Below are 22,712 nucleotides of genomic sequence, written 5' to 3' on the forward strand. Positions count from 1 at the left end.
AGGTATTTGAGGTAGATGTCTAGTCACTTTACTCTGCCTTAATGTACACATTAGGATAGATAAGAGTCAAAAAAAGTAGCAGTTTTTACAAGGAAATTTGACAACACAAGCCCAAAAATAGATTGTATTTGAAAATAATAATTTCATACCTTGATTACGTTGAGACACGATCACTTGACTCTTCTTTTATTTGTGGGATTACTTGGGAACAGATTTCGCATTTTTTTTTGCTGAATTTCTGGTGATTTTCCAGTCTTTTTCTTACTAAACTAAACTTTTACAAAAAAAAAAAAATCACTTGCGAGCTTGTTTTGGCTGCGTTTTGCCGGTGTGTGTAGTGTCGTGGAAATTTCCTGTATTTACCAAATCATGAGAGCAAACCACACACAAGTCAGAGTTATCAAAGTCTATCTTTAATTATATGAGCTCCATGTCACGGCCGTCCTCTTCATCTGAAGAGGAGAGACGAGATGGATCAGAGGACCAATATGCGGCGTGGTAAGTGTCCATGGTAAATCTTTAATAACGAAAGACTGAACACTATACAAGAGAGTAAAAAAAATAAAAAATAAACCAAAGTCGACCGTGAAGCTACAAAATGAGACCTGTGCTGAAACAAGCCATCAACATAGACAATCACCCACAAACAAACAGTGCAACCCAGGCTACCTAAGTATGATTCTCAATCAGAGACAACTAATGACACCTGCCTCTGATTGAGAACCATACTAGGCCGACAACATCGAAATGCCCCAAAACATAGAAAAACAAACAGACTGCCCACCCAACTCACGCCCTGACCATACTAAATAAATACAAAACAACGGAAATAGAGGTCAGAACGTGACAGTACCCCCCCCCCCCCCCCCAAAGTTGCGGACTCCGGCCGCAAAACCTTGACCTATAGGGGAGGGTCTGGGTGGGCGTCTGTCCGCGGTGGCGGCTCTGGCGCGGGACGCGGACTCCACTTCCTCATTGTCTTAGTCCGCCTTATTGTCCGCCTCCGTGGCTTTCTCACCATGGCCCCCCTACTCAATGACCCCACTGGACAGAGGGGCTGCTTGGGACAGAGGGGCAGCTCGGGACAGAGGTGGGGCAGCTGCTCGGGACAGAAGGACAGCTGCTCGGGACAGAAGGACAGCTCGGGACAGAGGTGGGGCAGCTGCTCGGGACAGAGGGACAGCTGCTCGGGACAGAGGTGCGGCAGCAGCTCTGGGCAGAGGGGCTCCGGCAGCGGCGCCGGACAGGCGGGAGGCTCCGGCAGAGGCGCCGGACAGGCGGGAGGCTCCGGCAGAGGCGCCGGACAGGCGGGAGGCTCCGGCAGAGGCGCCGGACAGGCGGGAGGCTCCGGCAGAGGCGCCGGACAGGCGGGAGGCTCCGGCAGAGGCGCCGGACAGGCGGGAGGCTCCGGCAGAGGCGCCGGACAGGCGGGAGGCTCCGGCAGCGGCGCCGGACAGGCGGGAGGCTCCGGCAGCGGCGCCGGACAGGCGGGAGGCTCCGGCAGCGGCGCCGGACAGGCGGGAGGCTCCGGCAGCGGCGCCGGACAGGCGGGAGGCTCCGGCAGCGGCGCCGGACAGGCGGGAGGCTCCGGCAGCGGCGCCGGACAGGCGGGAGGCTCCGGCAGCGGCGCCGGACAGGCGGGAGGCTCCGGCAGCGGCGCCGGACAGGCGGGAGGCTCCGGCAGAGGCGCCGGACAGGCGGGAGACTCCGGCAGAGGCGCCGGATAGGCGGGAGACTCCGGCAGAGGCGCCGGACTGGCGGGAGACTCCGGCAGCGGCGCCGGACAGGCGGGACCACCTGCAGGGAGGAGACAGAGAGACAGCCTGGTGCGTGGGGCTGCCACAGGAACCACCAGGCTGGGGAGCCCTTCAGGAGGCTTGGGGTTAGGAGGAGGCACCTGAAGGACCGGGCTGTGGGGGAGCACTGGAGCTCTGGTGCGCAACCTTGGCACCACTTCCCCAGGCTGGATAACCACTCTAGCCCGGACCCTCCAGAGTGCAGGCACAGGTTGAACCGGGCTGTGGGTAAGCACGGGAGATCTAGTGCTTACTACACGCACCTCTCCCTTAGGCTCCATTCCCACAGTCGCCCGGTACGAGCGGAGCGCAGGCAGAGGACGCACTGCACCCTCCCAGCGCCCCGGAGACACAGCACGCAGAGCCGGCGCAGGATACCCTGGACCAAAACTGCGTACCGGCGACCAGACCCGCTGAGCAGGCACCATACGCCCTGGCTCGATGCCCGCGCTCGCATGACACTCTCGGGGGGCTGTCCTATAGCGCACCGGGCTATGGACACGTACTGGCGACACCGTGCGCTTAACCGCATAACACGGTGCCTGACCAGTAACACGCTGCTTATAATAAGCACGAGGAGTGAGCGCAGGTCTGCTACCTGGCTTAGCTTCACCCCTCGTGTGACCCCCCCAAAAAACATTTTGGGGCTGCCTCTCGTACCTGTCGCACTGCCCTGCTGCCTTCGCCAACCTCATTCTCCTGTAACCTTCCTTGCACTGCTCCATCGAATCCCAGGCGGGCTCCGGCACTCTCCCTGGGTCGATGGCCCATCTGTCTATCTCCTCCCAAGTTGTGTAGTCCTGTGAAGCCGGCCGCTGTTGTTGTTGCTGCCGCTGCTGCTGCTGCTGTCGTCGCTGTTTTCTACCACGCCGCTTGGTCCTTGGTTGGTGGGTGATTCTGTCACGGCCGTCCTCCTCTTCATCTGAAGAGGAGAGACGAGATGGATCAGAGGACCAATATGCGGCGTGGTAAGTGTCCATGGTAAATCTTTAATAACGAAAGACTGAACACTATACAAGAGAGTAAAAAAAACAATAAACCAAATTCGACCGTGAAGCTACAAAATGAGACCTGTGCTGAAACAAGCCATCAACATAGACAATCACCCACAAACAAACAGTGCAACCCAGGCTACCTAAGTATGATTCTCAATCAGAGACAACTAATGACACCTGCCTCTGATTGAGAACCATACTAGGCCGACAACATCGAAATGCCCCAAAACATAGAAAAACAAACATAGACTGCCCACCCAACTCACGCCCTGACCATACTAAATAAATACAAAACAACGGAAATAGAGGTCAGAACGTGACACTCCATCACAACCCTGTGACTCTCAGATCAATTCAGTGTCTATCAATGAATTATCTGAGAGTCCTTACACAACTGAGATCCTTTATAGCAAAGACACATAGCCAGACAGCCTTGGCCATAAATTATCGTTCAGCTTTGTCTCCTAAACTATGTTATTTTCTCAAACTCAGAACCATAAAACAAATCCTCATATCAACAGGCATATATCAAATCCACCCCTCCTTGACAAGATCACAGAGACACATTGACTGGCACACAGACATTGTGGAGCCAAGAGATACACGCTTGACCTGTCCCCTCTCTGCAGCCCAAATAACTTAGTCCTGACAGAGAACAGATGACTGCAACCCGGCCACAGTATTATACCAAAATAAACATTCTGATGAGAAGTAACTCACAAACATATAATGAATATAAAACATCTTACCTATGTTACCAACTAATTCTGATTATTCCCCAACAGTGGACCCCTTGACCTTTTCCACATTTTGTTACGTTACAGCCTTATTCTAAAATGGATTAAATCAAATACATTTCTCAGCAATCTATAGACAATACGCCATAATGACAAAGCGAAAACATTGAAAATAAAAAAGAGCAAAAACCAAGCCATGAGCTACATCATTTGTAACCACCTAGGCTCTTACTAGAGTTGGCTGTCCAGACTAACTGAGCAATCAAGGGAAAAGGGCCAGGGAGGTGATCAAGAACCCTATGGTCACCCTATGGCAGAGCTCTATTGTTCCTCTGTGGAGATGGGAGAACCTTCCAGAAGGACAACTATTTCTGCATCACTCCACCAATCAGGCCTTTATGGTAGTGTCCAGATGGAAGCCACTTCTCAGTAAAAGGCACATAACAGCCCGCTTGGAGTTTGCCAAGAGGCACCTAAAGACTCTCAGACCACGTGAAACAAGATTCCCTGGTCTGATGAATCCAAGATTGAACTCTTTGGCCTGAATGTCAAGCATCACATCTGGAGGAAACCTGGTACCATCCTTATGGTGATGCATGGTGGTTGGCAAAGCCCTAAGTATGGGCTTTGGCTGGGCCACTCAAGGACATTTGGAGACATGTCCCGAAGCCACTCCTGTGCTGTCTTGGCTGTGTGCTTAGGGTCGTTGTCCTGTTGGAAGGTGAACCTTGGCCCCAGTCTGAGGTCCTGAGCGCTATGGAGCAGGTTTTCGTCAAGGATCTCTCTGAACTTTGCTCTGTTCTTCTTTGCCTCGATCTTGACTTGTCTCCCAGTCCCTGCCAACCACCATGCATCACCATAAGGATGGTACCCGATCATACATCTCTGGAGAGACATTAAAATATCTGTGCAGCAACACTCATACAACCTGACAGACCTTGAGAGCATCTGCAGAGAAGAATTGGAGAAACTCCACAAATACAGGTGTGCCAAGCTTGTAGCGTCATACCCAAGAAGACTTGATGCTGTAATCTCTGCCAAAGGTGCTACAACAAAGTACTGAGTAAAGGGTCTGAATACTTATGAAAATGTGATATTTCAATGTTTATTTTTTATACATTTGCTTCAATTTCTGAACCTGTTTTTTTTCTTTGTCATTATGGGATATGTGTAGATTGAGGGAGGAATTTATTTATTTTTTATTTTAGAATAAGGCTGTAACAACAAAATTCTGAGAAAGTCCAAAGGGGTCTGAATACTTTCCAAAGGTACTGTATATAGTGTATGGGAAGATCTCAATTGCATACTCCTTGTGTCCTGTTCTCGTAGGGTCAATGCAGATAGTTTATGAAATGGTTATCCAGACTATTTGGCTTCTACCCCAAGCCATAAAACTGCTGTCTCGGAGCCTATTGTTCCGTGAGCCCATACTGGTACCGTTTGCCGGACGGTAGTAGACTGTTCACACTAAGGCTTGGGTGGCTGAAGTCTTAGGCAATTTTTTGGGGCCTTCCCCTGACATCGCCTGATAGAGAAGTCCTGGATGTAGCACTTTGCAGTCAGTGCATTTGCCATGCCAAGCGGTGATGCAGCCATTCAAGAGGCTCTTGATGGTGAAGCTGTAGAACCTTTTGAGGATGCGAGGGCCCATGCCAAATCTTTTCAGCCTCCTGAGGGGGAAAAGGAGCGACAGTTTCCTCTAAATGACTGTGCGGTTGTGTGTGAACCATGTAATTCCTTAGTAATGTGGGCGCCAAGGACCTTAAAGCTCTCGACCCGCTTCACTACAGCCTTTGTCAATGTGAATGGGGATGTGCTCTCCCTTCTTTTTCCTGTAGTCCACTATCAGCACCTTGGTCTTACTGATGTTGAGGAAGAGGCTGTTGTCCTGGCACAACACTGCCAAATCACTGACCTCTCTGTAGGCTGTCTCATCTCCTATGGTGATCAGGCCTACCATCAGCAAACGTGATGGTGTTGGAGTCGTGCACGGCCAGGCAGTCGTGGGTGAACAGCGAGTACAAGAGGGTACTAAGCACACACCCCTGAGAGGCCACCATATTGAGGGTAAGTGTGGCGGAGGTGTGTTGCCTATCCTCACCACCTGGGGCCCGGGCCGTCAGGAAGTCCAGGATCCAGTTGCAGAGGGAGGTGTTCAGTCCCAGGACCCGAGCTTGGTGATGAGCTTGGAGGGGACTATGGTGTTGAACGCTGAGCTGTAGTCTATGAACAGCATTCTCACAAAGTTATTTCCTGTCTTTTCCAGGTGGGAGGGGTCAGTGTGAAGTGCAATTGAGATTGCGTCATCTGTGGATCTATTGGGATGGTATGCGAATTAGTGCGGTTCTAGGGTGTCCGGGATGATGGTGTTGATGTGTGTTATGACCAGCCTTTCAAAGCACTTTAATTGTGGTTGAACTTACATATACTGAATGCACACAATTCAAAGCAGTATTGTGATGGGCCTTTTAGAATTTTTTACCCATCTCGATATTTGTCAGCTGGATATCTAATTTTCCTTTATGTTTAGTCATAGATCCATCTTTAAACTGTTATGTAGGGTTTGTTATTGTGACAGCGGTAAGTGTATCTCCAATGCAATTGCTGTAAACCATATCATAAGATGTGTTCATGCTGCTAATGAAATGTAGCTTGAATAATGAACACTGTTCCTTTTCTGTGAAATGTTGTGCAATGTTTGTCTTGCCATTAAAACAAACTTTTAAAATGATTTAATAGGATATGTGTACAGGAGACTGGAAAGAATGAATCTGCACCATAACATGATCTCCTGCAGATGGAGTTATAGAACCACAGTCATTTCAGTACATATTGTTTTGTTGAATGTACAGGTATAGTGAGCAGAATTAACACTTGGTTATATTAAATACATATTAAGAGGTTTCTTCTCATAAAGCATGCTTACATTTTCTCATAGGGCCCTCATCAGGGACATTGATCCTGGTAAAGAAAACAACTGTACATAAACTGATGCCACTTTTACATAAGATACATCTTTTTTTGTTACACAGATCCATAGGTTCTAGTGTGGTACCATAGACATAATGAAAATGCCACACAGCACAGTGGGGATAGATGCATAACTTCTAATATAAAGAATTAAAACTAAAATATTGTGTTGAATATATTGATTCTTTCTTACAGTCATTTTTAAGTGTAGAAACCCCCAAGGTTATTTAACCAATGGAAACATTGTAACACTGGTAGCAGTTACTTTGTATAATCATTCCAATGTCACTGGTGCAACTTTGATACAATTTTACAGCCGTGTTTATAATATCAACACTGCCTTGGGGCGTATGTGGATCATACCCTGTACATGGCTGGGGAAAATCCAGCAGGAATTTCACTGAAATTAGCCCGAAAACATAATTGGCACTACTGGTTAGATACAAATCATGTCAATCCATCTCTTGTTTCCGCTATGCCTCTTCGATCCCTCCCATTTCCACACGGAGTCTGTGGCAGCTGTGTTGCAGTCTGTTTTGTCTGGGAAAACGAAGCAAATGGGAAGTGTGGGACCGGGGAAACTAGAGAGCACCAAAAGAACGATATATATAAGACACGTGACGTACAGTTGCCGTGTACTACCTTAGTGCCGCGTGCAATAAAACCGCGCGCCTCTCACCACATTGAACATTTCTATTTATCGGATTATTAAAGGTTATGCAGTTGCATCGACATCTCCGCTCTGCCTGACATTGCCAGCAGTTATCAGTGATTTCATTGATTGATATCAGGATTTCGTGTTGGCCTCCTTTTCTAGGACTACTCGTGTATAAGGAGAACAATGGACTAAACCTTTTCTTGAATAGCTACTTTACAAGGGAATACATCTAATTTGAAAGTTGGCGCCGAGTTTTCGTGGCTACAAATTGTTGTTTGGTAGGGGAAAACTACTCAATCTGTGTGATGCTTCGGTTGTTATAGGCGTGCAGCAAGACGAGCCTTTTAATAGTTGAATTTCCTAACTACTCTGAATCGACCCGAACATGTCTAATACAAAGTTCAAAAAGGATAAAGAAATCATTGCTGATTACGAGAGTCAAGTTAAAGGTAAATTAGTTTTACATTTCGCCTACTTTGATTTTAGCCCCATTATGGGGTTAATTTAGTGAGCTGTGTCTAAACTCAAGAGTATGAGATATATAGCCTAGCTGACCCTGTGCTCCGTAAAGCTTTTGCCAGACTCACCGATGAGAGATCAACAATATGATTGGGCTACTAAAGAAGACTCTAACAAACTGTTATATTCTGTGTTTGTGTCCAATATTATAGACCAGTTTGAGAGACCTATTTACCAGTAGATAGAAAGATATATTTTGTTTGAAAGATTAACATTTCAAGCGTTTGGGACTAAGGTTCTATCTGCGTTTGTCAACATTGAGTTATTGACAGAATATTGAACAGAATAGTACTATATAGTACTCTAAATACCTCAAATTATGTTAAATTCATAATAAAATATAACAATTGCTGACACCATTCAAACCAATGAGGTTCGGTACTTTAAAGCCAATTATTTCAGAATTATCTTTGCAGATAGAACCTTATACTATCAAGCTCTCGATTTGTCAGGCTGTACTCTGTTCCCTTTCATTCCCACTGTTGTCAAATGCTCTATCCTTTAATTTGGGTTCACTTCATTTGCCTTCCTTGTGTTTTGTATGACTTGTTTCAAATATACCTTCATCCGGCATTGTCTGCAGCCCCGGTCTGTAAAGATAGCCACATCTTATTTTAGGCGTGTCCTAATCCTTTTCCAGAACGTTCTGATTTAAATGGCTCTGCTTTGGAGTGTTCTTGTCACCTCAAAATAGCCTGGGTCTCAAAATAACAAACGCAAACAATAAAACCTGGTGCTTATACATGATTTATACAGGTGCTTCTTTTGATACTTGGCTTGGGGCCATTAACATTAATTTCCCAACTTTTTCACTCTCCAAGCCCCCTGCAAACATACAATAGGCTTTTTTTCCAGACAAATGTACACAGAAAAGGGGCAGTTACTGCTGCTCTGTGGTAACCATGGGGACTTGGCCCTGGCCAAGGAACTGCGTTCTCCAGAGCTGTTGGGAGCTCTGACATACCACCTATTCAGGTCTCCATAGCAAACCTTAAATCCAGAGAGGGCTGGGGGGGACGAGAGAGGGAGCAATGCTGCTTGAGGAATTACCAGATTGTGTACACTTGAGCAGAAGCTCTCATTTGCGAGGAATGTGTGTAGCCCCTTCGCTTGTGATGACTAAGGCCTTTCAGCTGTATTAGAAGGGTGATGCACAGTCATAAGGGACACTGGGGGTGCAGAACCTCCCGTTTGTCATGCAAAGTGAGCCAAATGGGGTAATAATAACACAGCTGATACAACTGGAGCATTCCTCTTGGGGAACAGAGGTCTGAATATAGCACACAGAGACAACCTGTTACTCTATGGTGGATCAGCCTTGATCTCACTCTGTTGGTTTTGAAGTTGAGTTATTTGGCCTCAATAGATAGTCATAGTTTTCCCCATATGACTTTTTTTGAAAGATTGATTTACCCCATGAGTAGTTCCATGATATTTTATCTGCATACCTTGCTGTCCTCTTTGCATTGCAGATCTTTAACTTTTGTATACTCTGTGTAAGAACTGTATGTTCCAGACTATTTACCTTAGATTTGTTGTATATTCATCCTATATAGCCATTCTGTTTTTCATGAATAGTGGTAGGCAGCATGAACTAAAAGTATATAATGTGATTGTCAGTGTCATTTGGAAATAAGGGGAAGCATGTGATATCTCCCTTATCCTTTGTCCATAGGCTAGTCTGTGTGAAGAGGTGAAAGTGGCTATACTTGGATTAAAAAAAAACAATCTTATGTTCAGGGAAGATTACCATCAGTCGCTACTCCCAGCCTCTTGATTTGTACAAATTCCTTGGCTCTTTTATTCAACATAATCTTGACCCTTGAGATTAATGCTGTTGTGAACTTCCAAACTCTGCTAAAGCTGTCACTATCTAATTTTACACACATACCTTTGATGTTGCATACATAAGTCATGAGTTGTATTTGTAAAATACTTACTAAAAACACAACATTCTCCATTCATTGTAAACCCAAGGTTCTGAAATATTTTTGGCACCCCAGTTTTGTAGCATCTTTTAACGGGTATCTCTATTTGCCAAAGCATATATCTGAAGCCGGAGGCAAGTTTTGTACAGACATTGATTACTCAAGGAGCAGAACCTCAAGCAACCCCAGAGGAAAGGAGAGGAATATGTTTGATGTGCTAGTTCCCAGCCTCGCAGCCTCTCTTTTGGAAAATGATGACTGGTATGCTTTATTTGGACAAATAGTTGTCTGAGAGGACCCTCTCAACCTCCACTATCCTATCAACTGGCAGTGCAACCACCATCATTGTCCATCTGGCAGTTATGCCTGACACCAACTCCAGTGATTCTACTTAAAAATAAATATAAAGCATTTCCTACTCTTTCTACTGACAACTTCTGAGAGCTGTATGGAGAAAAGCTAAGAGTGATTATTATTCAAGTCAATAGTTTATCCTCGTATTTCATCCTCTCTAGTTCTTTGCTGTCTGGCTTTGGCAGTCTCTCTTGGCTGGCTGGCAGTGTTTTCAATCAGAGCCTAATCTGTCATTCAACTGACATTCATTTCTTAAGCATCTTCCAGGAGAATCTTTTTTATCCTTCCCCACCAAATGGAATTAAAGTTGAAGTTATTTTGCATTCAAGGTTAGAGGAAATTATTCATAGGTGATATTACAGGAATCTACAACTCTAAACTGAACATCATGTTTTTTTTATTTGATTTTTATTTGACCTTTATTTAACTAGACAATTCAGTCAAGAACAAATTCTTATTTACAACAATGGCCTACCCCGGCCAAACCCTAACCCGGATGACGCTGGACCAATTGTATGCCGCCCTATGGGACTCCCAATCACGGCCGGTTATGATACAGCCTGTAATCAAACCAGGGTCTGTAGTGATGCCTCTAGCACTGATATGCAGTGCCTTAGACCGCTTTAGGCCTATATATTATGTATTATCATTAAATTATGGATAGTTCATTAGTATTTAAGCCAGTTGAGGGGTGTGGGTGAAATGAGACTTCATCTGTCATTCTGTCCCTGTGACCAGCTGAACAGAGAACAACAACTTTCCCCTGTCTGTTCTCTCTTGGCCCCAGAGGCCCCTCTTGTTGGTTTGATGTCTAGCGATGGCATGCTCTCCGTGGCCTGGTTGGGCCTGTCGGCCCTTCCCCCCCCACAAGTTGCTGACCGGGGTCCTGTCCCAAACCATCATAAAGGGTGCCCCTGTGGTCTTCCCCACTGCCTTTGAAATAAGAGGCTCACCCCTCGCCATTGAAGATGAGAATGGCTGGGACTGTTGTCCATATGTATGCAAGGCAATGGGTGGGGGCAGATGAGAAAAAAGAAACCCGCACACTGCTCTTGCTAGTATCACTGGTCGTCATTAAGCTTCAATGGGTGGGGGCACACATCATTGTCCATGTTGATCTAGTTATGTTTTAATATAATTTGTTTTGTGGCAAAATACATTTATATTGTGTTTACGCTACTTGTCTACTTGGATTCATGTTTTGTTTACTTGTGGTGCTAGATTCATGTTTTGTTTAGGTGACTTGAGCAGAATCTGGCATACGAGTATATTGGAAGAAAATAAATGGTGTAAGTTCATGATTAATAGCTCAATGTTTTTACAATTTTACTTCTACTATTTTGAGCAATCAGAACATAGGCCTAATGCTGCCAGTACTCTGAATGGCTGGTGAGACAGTAGTGTCTGTTGGGCGATTTCCCAATGTAAGATGGGGATCCAGAAAGCCATGTACACTAAAGCTGCCTGCTCTTTATTTAGACATGATTCCCAGCCGTAATTGTGACTCGTTGTGCTGACACCACCATTTTGCCTTACCAAAACCAACATTGAGACTTTCTCTTTACAGTACATTATCCAAATAGTCTTGTAGAGCAGGGGTTCTCAAACTTTTTGGGGCCAGGGACCCCTTTTGTGATGGCAAATTCATCAGGGACCAGAACATAATCAGAACACAACTCGAGTGAGATGATGATGATGATGATGATAATAATAGCATACAAGGAGTTTTACTATGACTTCGGCAGTGCATGGCTGGCCAAATCTAATTCAACTTTATATAGATAGATAGTGTGGCAGATATTTGTTGTAGATTTAAAGCTAATATCTTGCATTTTTCCTTTAGGCAGAAAGGATTTTGCAGGTTATAGCTAAAATTACAGTGCATTTATGTATTAAAAATGTATAATTGGTGGAGTACTGTTGATACCAATATCTCTGTGAGCCTCCCAGGCCCATGTTGCCCATGGTTAAGAACATCAATTGTAGAGTAATAAAATTACATCGTATTACCTCTCAACTTATTTCACGGATCCCTTGGCCAAAATTTGTTTAATCTGCTAGTAATGTTAATAAAAATTATATATATTTTTACTTCTTGCTGAGGACTCCACTTTGAGAACCCCTGACGTTGAGAGAAGACACCACGAAGGGCAGCTCATGGAATGCTTTCTCAGAATGTTGAAAACATGGGAAGCTGTCTGTTTTCTGTCTGCTCTGCCTACCAGTTTCCTAAAGTCTTGACTCGTCTAGGATATCCTGTTTTTCATTCCTTTTTTTTTACTGTCCATCCCAATGGGGGAAAAAAATACTAACCAAGGTCATGACCTTTTTTTTCCCAAATGGGCAACCTGGAAGTACTTTTTAGTTGCCAGCTGTTTCCTACATTATGTAATAGACCCAATGCCCTCAACAGAGATTTTCAGGATATTTGTGAGATCACAATACAAATCATGTATCAGCCTTCCTTTGATCAGTTGATTTTATGGCGACCCCTCGGAGCATGTAATAGCAGTGGTTTTATGAACAATATAATCAATCTAACTGTGCCCAGGAGGCTGCTGGGTGATACCAGAGAGCAGTTTATGGGCAGGCAGCTGTTCTTCCTCAGCATCTTCATTCAGGAACACAGTAAAAGGTGTCATCATGTAGAAGGTTATGAGACATTCAAACTCTGTGGTCTGTGTGATTGCATTCTGGTTGAAGTGGCAGACAATGGTGCAAAATTGAACAGCTAGAGAGTAGCAGATTTATTGTAGTCTTTTGTGCCCTACTATAGTGCCCAAGGCTTGTGCTCTGTTGACACTATGAAATAAGTTGGTTATGACCTAATGATTTTTGCAGATAATCTGTTTTGTGAGGCTGTAAAACAGTGTTTCCTTGAAGGAAAGGTTGAAGGGTATGATTGTGTTGTACCAGATATATAATCCTGTGCGCATGCCGGCAAGTTGACGAGAGGGAGTAGGGGTGGGCCGATGTGAGTGGTCTATTTGAATAAATCCATTTAAAATGCACCATCACAAAAGTCCATTACTAATTTTAGGCAGGTCCTAAGAAACACTAAAATGAATTTTCAAAAGAATAGCATATTTTAAGTTTGACTGTTATAGGCTGCACATTATTGGATGCTAAATGTTTCTGATCAGTGACAGATGAGCTACACCTCCACTTATTTTCCCAGCCAGAGACGATGAACAAAATGGCCTATACAGACGGCGATTCAGTGAAACAAAATCCCATTGATTATCAGACAAGTCACAGGCTTTTGTCTGGAGTAGGCTACTAAACCGGTGAAGAGCAACATAATCCACTACACTAATCATGAGCAGCTCTCACATCAATTTAGCTAACATTTCCCCAGCCTAATTGTAGCCTAAACAATATCCAAACTGATATTCAGTGAAAACAAAAATCTGACTGATTTATCAAGACTAGTCCCCCTGCTTGATTCAAAGCAGCGTGATTGTGCTGTCCCTGTCAAAACGGTGATTAAATGATCATAGTTGACCACACGCAGGTATTGCTTCAAATTTAATATAATGCTTGGATGGTTTTGGGACAGGGCCGGCGCTAGAACTAATCAGTTGGAAGGGCCTTTGATCATAGGCTGGCACGTTATTATTTTTTCACAGGACCTCCTATATGTGCTCGGGTGTCCACAACTTTTTTTTTACAGGTGTTCCAGTAAAGACCATAGGCAGCTTGTGAGTTTCAAGTTTGGGGAAACTTACAACTTATCCTACTGTTTCGACCAATCAATGTGACAGTTGTGATTTATTTTATATGCACATTTTCCTGGAACAGTTTCATTTCAATAATAATGTTTTAGTTTCTCAATCTTTGTCACGTAGTTAATCACAAAAATCTGAAGTAAAACTAATGCGAGAGCCCCAGCTCTGCCATATGGACACAGACCCCTTAACGTTTTACACATTTTGTTTCGTTACAGCCTTATTCTAAAATGTAATAAATAGGTATTTTTCCCCCTCATCAATCTACACATAATACCCCATAATGACAAAGCAAAACAGGTTTTTAGAACTTGTTGCAATTTTGTTTTTGAACACATTTTAAACACACACACACATTTTATACAAGTATTCAGACCCTTTACTCAGTACTTTGTTGAAGCATCTTTTGCAGAGATTACAGCCTCAAGTCTTCTTGGGTATGATGCTACGAGCTTGGCACAACCTGTATTTTGGGAGTTTCTCCAATTCTTCTCTGCAGATTCTCTCAAGCTCTGTCAGGTTGGATGGGGAGCATCGCTGCACAGCTATTTTCAGGTTTCTCCATAGATGTTGGATTGAGTTCAAGTCCGGGCTCTGGCTGGGCCACTCAAGGACATTGACTCCTGTGTTGTCTCTGCTGTGTGCTTAGGGTTGTTGTCCTGTTGGAAAGTGAACCTTCGACCCAGTCTGAGGTCCTGAGCTCTCTGATGCAGGTTTTCATGAAGGATCTCTCTGTACTTTGCTCGGTTCAGCTTTCCCTTGTTAAGGACTGGTCTCCCAGTCTCTGTCACTGAAAACATCCCCACAGCATGATGCTGCCACCCATGCTTCACCGTAGAGATGGTTCCAGGTTTCCTCCAGATGTGACACTTGGCATTCAGACCAGAGAATCTTGTTTCTCATGGTCTGAGAGTCCTTTAGGTGCCTTTTGGCAACATCCAAGCAGGCTGTTGTGCCTTTTACTGAGGAGTTACTTCTGTCTGGCCACTCCACCATAAAGGCCTGATTGGTGGAGTACTGCAGAGATGGTTGTCCTTCTGGAAGGTTCTCCCATCTCCACAGAGGAATTCTGGCGCTCTTTCAGAGTAACCATTGAATTCTTTGTCACTTCCCTGGGGTTCAAGGCCCTTCTCCCCCAATTGCTCAGGCTGGCCTGCTCTAGGAAGAGTCTTGGTAGTTCCAAACTTCTTCCATTTCAGAATGATGGAGGCCACTATGTTATTGGGGACCTTCAATGCTGCAGAAATGTTTTGGTACCTTTCCCCAGATCTGTGTGTCAACACAATCTTTTTTCTGAGCTCTACAGACCAAAGGGTCTGAATACTTACACTACCGTTCAAAAGTTTGGAGTCACTTAGAAATGTCCTTGTTTTTGAAAGAAAACCACTTTTTTTGTCCATTTAAAAATAATGACACAAATATTAATTTCCGCAAAGTTTGCTGATTCAGTGTCTTTTAGATATTTTTGTCAGATGTTACTATGGAATACTGAACTATAATTACAAGCAGTTTGTCCACCCGCCTCTTGAGGGTTGACCACAAGTTCTCAATGGGATTAAGGTCTGGGGAGTTTCCTGGCCATGGACCCAAAATATCGATATTTTGTTCCCCGAGCCCCTTAGTTATCACTTTTGCCTTATGGCAAGGTGCTCCATCATGCTGGAAAAGGCATTGTTCGTCACCAAATTGTTCCTGGATGGTTGGGAGAAGTTGCTCTCGGAGGATGTGTTGGTACCATTCTTTATTCATGGCGGTGTCCTTAGGCAAAATTGTGAGTGAGCCCACTCCCTTGGCTGAGAAGCAACCCCACACATCAATGGTCTCACGATGCTTTACTGATGGCATGACACAGGACTGATGGTAGCGCTCACCTTGTCTTCTCCGGACACGCTTTTTTTCCGGATGCCCCAAACAATCGGAAAGGGGATTCATCAGAGAAAATGACTTTACCCCAGTCTTCAGCTCTCCAATCCCTGTACCTTTTGCAGAATATCAGTCTGTCCCTGATGTTTTTCCTGCAAATAAGTGGCTTTTTTGCTGCCCTTCTTGACACCAGGCCATCCTCAAAGTCTTTGCCTCACTGTGCATGCAGATGCATTCACACCTGCCTCTGCCATTCCTGAGCAAGCTCTGTACTGGTGGTGCCCCGATCCCGCAGCTGAATCAACTTTAAGAGACGATCCTGGCGCTTGCTGGACTTTCTTGGGCGCCCTGAAGCCTTCTTCACAGCAATTGAACCGCTCTCCTTGAAGTTCTTGATGATCTGATAAATGGTTGATTTAAGTACTGGCAGCAATATCCTTGCCTATGATGCCCTTTTTGTGCAAAGCAATGATGACAGCACGTGTTTCCTTGCAGGTAACCATGGTTGACAGAGGAAGAACAATGATTCCAAGCACCACCCTCCTTTTGAAGCTTCCAGACTGTTATTTGAACTTAATCAGCATGACCGAGTGATCTCCAACCTTGTCCTTGTCAACACTCACTCCTGTGTTAACGAGAGAATCACTGCCATGATGTCAGCTGGTCCTTTTGTGGCAGGGCTGAAATGCAGTGGAAATGTTTTTTGGGATTCAGTTAATTTGCATGGCAAGGAGGGACTTTACAATTAAGTGCAATTCATCTGATCACTCTTCATAACATTCTGGAGTATATACAAATTGCCATCATACAAACTGAGGTCAGCAGACTTTGTGAAAATTAATATTTGTGTCATTCTCAACTTTTGGCCACGACTATGTAAATAAGGTATTTCTGTTTTTTATTTTTCATACATTTGCAAAAATGTCTAAACCTGTTCACTTCGTCATGGGGTATTCAAATCAAATGTATTTATATAGCCCTCGGTACATCGGCTGATATCTCAAAGTGCTGTACAGAAACCCAGTCTAAAACCCCAAACAGCAAGCAATTTAGGTGTAGAAGCACGGTGGCTAGGAAAAACTCCCTAGAAAGGCCAAAACCTAGGAAGAAACCTAGAAAGGAACCAGGCTATGTGGGGTGGCCAGTCCTCTTCTGGCTGTGCCGGGTGGAGATTATAACAGAACATGGCCAAGATGTTCATAAATGACCAGCATGGTCAAATAATAATAATCACAGGCAGAACAGTTGAAACTGGAGCAGCAGCACAGCAAGGAGTCATCATGCCAGGTAGTCCTGAGGCATGGTCCTAGGGCTCAGGTCCTCCGAGAGAGAGAATTAGAGAGAGCATACTTAAATTCACACAGGACACCGGATAGGACAGGAGAAGTACTCCAGATATAACAAACTGACCCTAGCCCCCCGACACATAAACTACTGCAGCATAAATACTGGAGGCTGAGACAGGAGGGGTCAGGTATTGTGTGTAGTTCGATGAGGGAAAAACATTTTATTTAATCAATTTTAGAATAAGGCTGTAATGTAACTGTGGAAAAAGTCAAGGGGTCTGAATACTTTCTGAACGCCCTGCAGTTTTTACAGATATCAAAAAAATCTTTCATTTACGAAGACTATTATATTACCGATCGATTATCTCAAATCTCCCAGCAGCACTATTTGCAGTGTTGGCCCACTGTCTTACTATACAGTGGGGCAAAAAAGTATTTAGTCAGCCACCAATTGTGCAAGTTCTCCCACTTAAAAGGATGACAGGCCTGTAATTTTCATCATAGGTACACTTCAACCATGACAGACAAAATGAGGGGAAAAAATCAAGAAAATCACATTGTAGGATTTTTAATGAATTTATTTGCAAATTATGGTGGAAAATAAGTATTTGGTCACCTACAAACAAGCAAGATTTCTGGCTCTCACAGACCTGTAACTTTTGTTAAAATAAAAAACAACAACATTCAGTTACATTGTCTGTCTACCTCCCTGCTTCTTTAAGAGGCTCATCTGTCCTCCACTCGTTACCTGTATTAATGGCACCTGTTTGAACTTGTTATCAGTATAAAAGACACCTGTCCACAACCTCAAACAGTCACACTCCAAACTCTACTATGGCCAAGACCAAAGAGCTGGACACCAGGACACCAGAAACAAAATGGTAGACCTGCACCAGGCTGGGAAGACTGAATCTGCAATAGGTAAGCACCTTGGTTTGAAGAAATCAACTGTGGGAGCAATTATTAGGAAATGGAAGACATACAAGACCACTGATAATCTCCCTCGATCTGGGGCTCCATGCAAGATCTCACTCCGTGGGGTCAAAATGATCACAAGAACGGTGAGCAAAAATCCCAGAATCACACGGGGGGACCTAGTGAATGACCTGCAGAGAGCTGGGACCAAAGTAACAAAGCCTACCATCAGTAACACACTACGCCACCAGGGACTCAAATCCTGCAGTGCCAGACGTGTTCCCCTGCTTATGCCAGTACATGTCCAGGCCCGTCTGAAGTTTGTTAGAGAGCATTTGTATGATCCAGAAGAAGATTGGGAGAATGTCATATGGTCAGATGAAACCAAAATATAACTTTTTGGTAAAAACTCAAATCGTTGTGTTTGGAAGACAAAGAATGCTGAGTTGCATCCAAAGAACACCATACCTACTGTGAAGCATGGGGGTGGAAACATCATGCTTTGGGGCTGTTTTTCTGCAAAGGGACCAGGACGACTGATCTGTGTAAAGGAAAGAATGAATGAATGGGGCCATGTATCGTGAGATTTTGAGTGAAAACCTCCTTCCATCAGCAAGGGCATTGAAGATGAAACATGGCTGGGTCTTTCAGCATGACAATGATCCAAAACACACCGCCCGGGCAATGAAGGAGTGGCTTTGTAAGAAGCATTTCAAGGTCCTGGAGTGGCCTAGCCAGTCTCCAGATCTCAACCCCATAGAAAATCTTTGGAGGGAGTTGAAAGTCTGTGTTGCCCAGCAACAACCCCAAAACATCACTGCTCTAGAGGATATCTGCATGGAGGAATGGGCCAAAATACCAGCAACAGTGTGTGAAAACCTTGTGAAGACTTACAGAAAACGTTTGACCTCTGTCATTGCCAACAAAGGGTATATAACAAAGTATTGAGAAACTTTTGTTATTGACCAAATACTTATTTTCCACCATAATTTGCAAATAAATTCATTAAAAATCCTATAATGTGATTTTCTGGATTTTTTTCCCCTCATAGTTGAAGTGTACCTATGATGAAAATTACAGGCCTCTCATCTTTTTAAGTGGGAGAACTTGCACAATTGGTGGCTGACTAAATACTTTTTTGCCCCACTGTATATAGCCCATGTATCTGATGCTGTCTGGACAGAAATAGAATGACGTTCCATACTCGTTTGGTCCAGACTGTCTCACTATTTGTAGACAATCGATCTGATGGTGAGGGGTGCTTTTTCGCTCGCTCAGATGCTTTCTTTGAGATTGGTCCGCATCTCGGGTCAAATAAAATGTCAATATTTCTATTTTTTATCTGGACGGGCAATGAGGTGCGTTAGGGTGGGCCAGGCCCCCTAAGGCCCGCCCATAATGCCAGATCTGCTGTGGGAGTTTCGGTAAGCAACAATTTGCTACATGACTTCAATTGCATTAGCCCATATTTTCGTCATTCAGGGATATTCATTCCCACGGTTATTCTTTATGGATCCATCCAGTTCTGGTTAAGAAAACAGGTCATGCATCGTGGTGGGCTATGCGACATGATGGGTGAAGTGACATGCCTCGCAAAGTTTAGAACTGCCACAAGGATGGTAACAGAGCTGTCTAGCAACCATCAAGAGTGTAATGCGTGCCAATGCCGCTTCAGCATTACGGCTACATTTTATACTAAATCACAGACAGAACTTTACCACATTCATGACTACCTCGATTGGCAGACAAAAGTACAAGTTTGTTACCGGCAATATAAAGAAAAGGTGGCAAAAAAAGTGTGTTTTAAATGTTGGCTGCTTTTCGTGTTGATTTGAAACTGATATTATTAACAGTAACAGGGAACCTGTTAACAGTGCCTCTACCCCTATTTAAGCTCAGGTCATCACCAGTGTGCTCACTAATGACTCGGAGGTATTAATAAAGATTGGGATTAATGGAATTTTCACTTCCTACAGGACGTTGTCTTACAATTACCACATTCATACACCTACCATCTGTCTCACCAGCCCCCTCTGCTTTGTGCTGAGGTGTGCTGCCTTGCTTGTGTGCTTTGCTGTCTTCACCCCTGGTGGTATGGAGATGGGTGTGGGCGGTAGGTTATTGACAGCACCATCTGTGGTCACTCGCTCTTTCTGCCGTTAGAATAAACCTCCCCCTGCTGTGCTTTTCACTCAGTCCACAAAAGCCATCAGGACAACAGTGCAGCCTCCTCCCATGCCCAACCCTGAGATCGACCCCATCCCAAAACAATAAAACTGTAACTCAAGTGGCACTGATGGGGGCAACCGATGAAAGAAAAGGAGCCCTTTTGTCTTTGGCTGTAACGGACACTGGTTATTTGAATTCCATTCTACTCCATAACCCAGTAAATGCAAGCCACACATTATATATTCACTACATTTCTCTACCAAAGAGTGGATGAAATAAATCATGGAAGGGATATATGAATAAAGAGACCATTCCTCTTGCAGAGTTTGAGGCTGGCACTGTTTCTCCCCCTCTCTCTCTCTCTCTCTCTCTCTGCTTGTGGTGTTAGCCATGGAGTGGGATGTCTGGTTTAGACCAGACCTCACCGGAGAGCCCGGTCATTTGCTGGATGGAAATCATGATTTGGCTGCGTGGAGCTGCTCTGCATCAGTGCTGATATGAGATATGCGGCGTTAATGAAATTGGACCACGCTGTTGAGCAAGGCTGGTGGGATTTCACCCACCCTGCCTGGCAGCCACTCCATTCCTTTGAACCTCCTGAGAGAACCGACAGATGGAAAGACAGACAGATCCCTAGCCTGTCTGTTGGGCGAGGCTGCTGCCTGCAGCTGAGTTGGGTGTAACTATTTGGGACGCATGGGCAAATGGACATACAAACAGACCAACAGCCTGTCTGTTGGGCGAGTTGGGTGTAAATCTTTTGGGTGAATGGGCAGACAGACGGATGAGGTCAGACTAGGAATTAGACGGTTCAGGTCATTGCCTCTCTCTCACAGTTAACTAGTCTTTTTAATCTGTGTTCGTGTTTAGCAAACTAATTTATTGTGTGGAGGTAAGCTGTTTATGTGTTTTGCGGTGGAGGCTCTCTTTAAGACAAGTGTAAACATCCTACAAGGCAGGCTGAGGCAGCCGGTCCCAGTCCCCTCTATTTCCTCCATTTGCTTAAACAATGTGACATCTGCCACTTTGGCTTCCTCCTTTCTATTTTTAAAGCCAGAGTGACCACAGCAATGGGTCCACAAGCTGTTGTTGCTCGGCTCAGGTACCCGGCTTGTCCTGTAACAGCCCTCTGGGAAGAAATCAGGCTACAGCTACATGTCCTCAACAAATCTCCCCAAGTCTCCCCACTTCTTCCCTGTTTTAAAAGACACAACAATTTCAGCACTTGGGTTTACTCTAGGGGCCGGTTAACCAGACACAGATTAAGGCTAGTCCTGGGCTAAGATAAGAGGCTATTTCAATGTGGAATATCTCTTAGTCCAGGATTAGTCTTAATCTTTGTCTGGGAAACTGGCCCTAGATGCATTATAAACATGAGCTACATTGTTGGTACTGTAAGTGCATAAAAAAGGTAACATAATGACATTGTACTGAAACCACTTCATTACCAAGGCATGTACACTATTGAGTCATGAAGTCATCCTATGCATTATAGATGCGTTCAGAGAGGAGACTGTTTAGTTTGTCACAGTGATGACATGATGATGCCTTCTCGTTGACAAATGGGGTTCGTTCATCTCCAAATCAGGTAAACTAATATCACTCTCTTCAGTATCTAACCAAACATTGTGGCCTCTTTTTTTTAATGATGAGTCTGATTATTTCACTCAATATTTCCTGACATTTTGTCTTCGATATCATGGCTGTTTGGCCAAACCTCCTTGTGTCCTTACTGTCTAATGTTACTGATGTACACAGTGTTATCCATCAGTGTCACCCATTATGTAAGGCTCTATATGTAAGACTCAATCGTGTCCTCCACTGTAAAGATGCAGCCAAAAACTAAGCTTACTTGCTCTGGTTTTGTGTGTTCCCTATGGTTTCCCTGTCTGCATTCCAAATAGCACCCTGTTCCCATATTATACACCGAGTGTACAAAACATTCGGAACACCTTCTCTTTCCATGACAGACTGACCAGGTGAATTCGTACAAAATATTTTTGGTTTTTCTTTTAAAAGTTAGAATGAAAGTGGAGCACAGTGAGTCCCTGTAGGCTCATGTTTCTAATGATTGAGACTGGCAGGGCACTAGCAGCAGGCACACAGCAATCCCTGTTAGTCTTTCAACTCACGTTGGTCTGGAAATAGACTGTGCCTGCCTGATGCTGTTTTGTTCAGTTCTGTTACTGTTAAGTCATTGACCCAAGTAGAGCAAAGAGAGTTTTAGCCAAAGTGGACACTCAAGAAGAATGTAAAAGGGGCATTCACAGTTTTTCGATAAACTGCTTCTTTTAATTTTATCATAGGCACATTTCTGAGGCTGGTAACTAATGAACTTATCCTCTGCAGCAGAGTTAACTCTGGGTCTTTCTTTGTGGTGGTCCTTATGAGAGCCAGTTTCATCATAGTTCTTAATTGTTTTTGCGACTGCACTTGAAGAAACTTTCAAAGTTCTTGAAATGTTCCATATCAACTGACCTTCATGTCTTAAAGTAATGATGGACTGTCAGTTCTCTTTGCTTATTTGAGCTGTTCTTGCCATAATATGGACTTGGTCTGTTACAAAATAAATCAAATCAAATCAAATTTTATTTGTCACATACACATGGTTAGCAGATGTTAATGCGAGTGTAGCGAAATGCTTGTGCTTCTAGTTCCGACAATGCAGTAATAACAAGTAATCTAACTAACAATTCCAAAACTACTGTCTTGTACACAGTGTAACGGGATAAAGAATATGTACATAAGGATATATGAATGAGTGATGGTACAGAGCAGCATAGGCAAGATACAG

At 44.2% G+C, this 22,712-nt stretch overlaps 1 protein-coding gene across 7 annotated transcripts in view; it reads left to right on the plus strand.

Moving 5' to 3' along the window:
• Window positions 1-6,993: 6,993 nt before the first annotated feature.
• Window positions 6,994-22,712, plus strand: part of LOC110497968 (SLIT-ROBO Rho GTPase-activating protein 1) — a 153,589-nt gene continuing 137,870 nt past the window's right edge. For all 7 annotated transcript variants that reach the window (XM_036957193.2, XM_036957189.2, XM_036957190.2 and 4 more), the window contains exon 1: window positions 6,994-7,605. In XM_036957193.2, the coding sequence (XP_036813088.2) occupies window positions 7,542-7,605 (64 nt within the window). In that variant the 5' untranslated portion in view covers window positions 6,994-7,541. The remainder of the gene's footprint in view (window positions 7,606-22,712) is intronic.

This window comes from Oncorhynchus mykiss, chromosome 2 (assembly GCF_057628025.1).
Source record: "Oncorhynchus mykiss isolate SJ-2025 chromosome 2, ASM5762802v1, whole genome shotgun sequence".
In the NCBI taxonomy this organism is placed as follows: domain Eukaryota; kingdom Metazoa; phylum Chordata; class Actinopteri; order Salmoniformes; family Salmonidae; genus Oncorhynchus; species Oncorhynchus mykiss.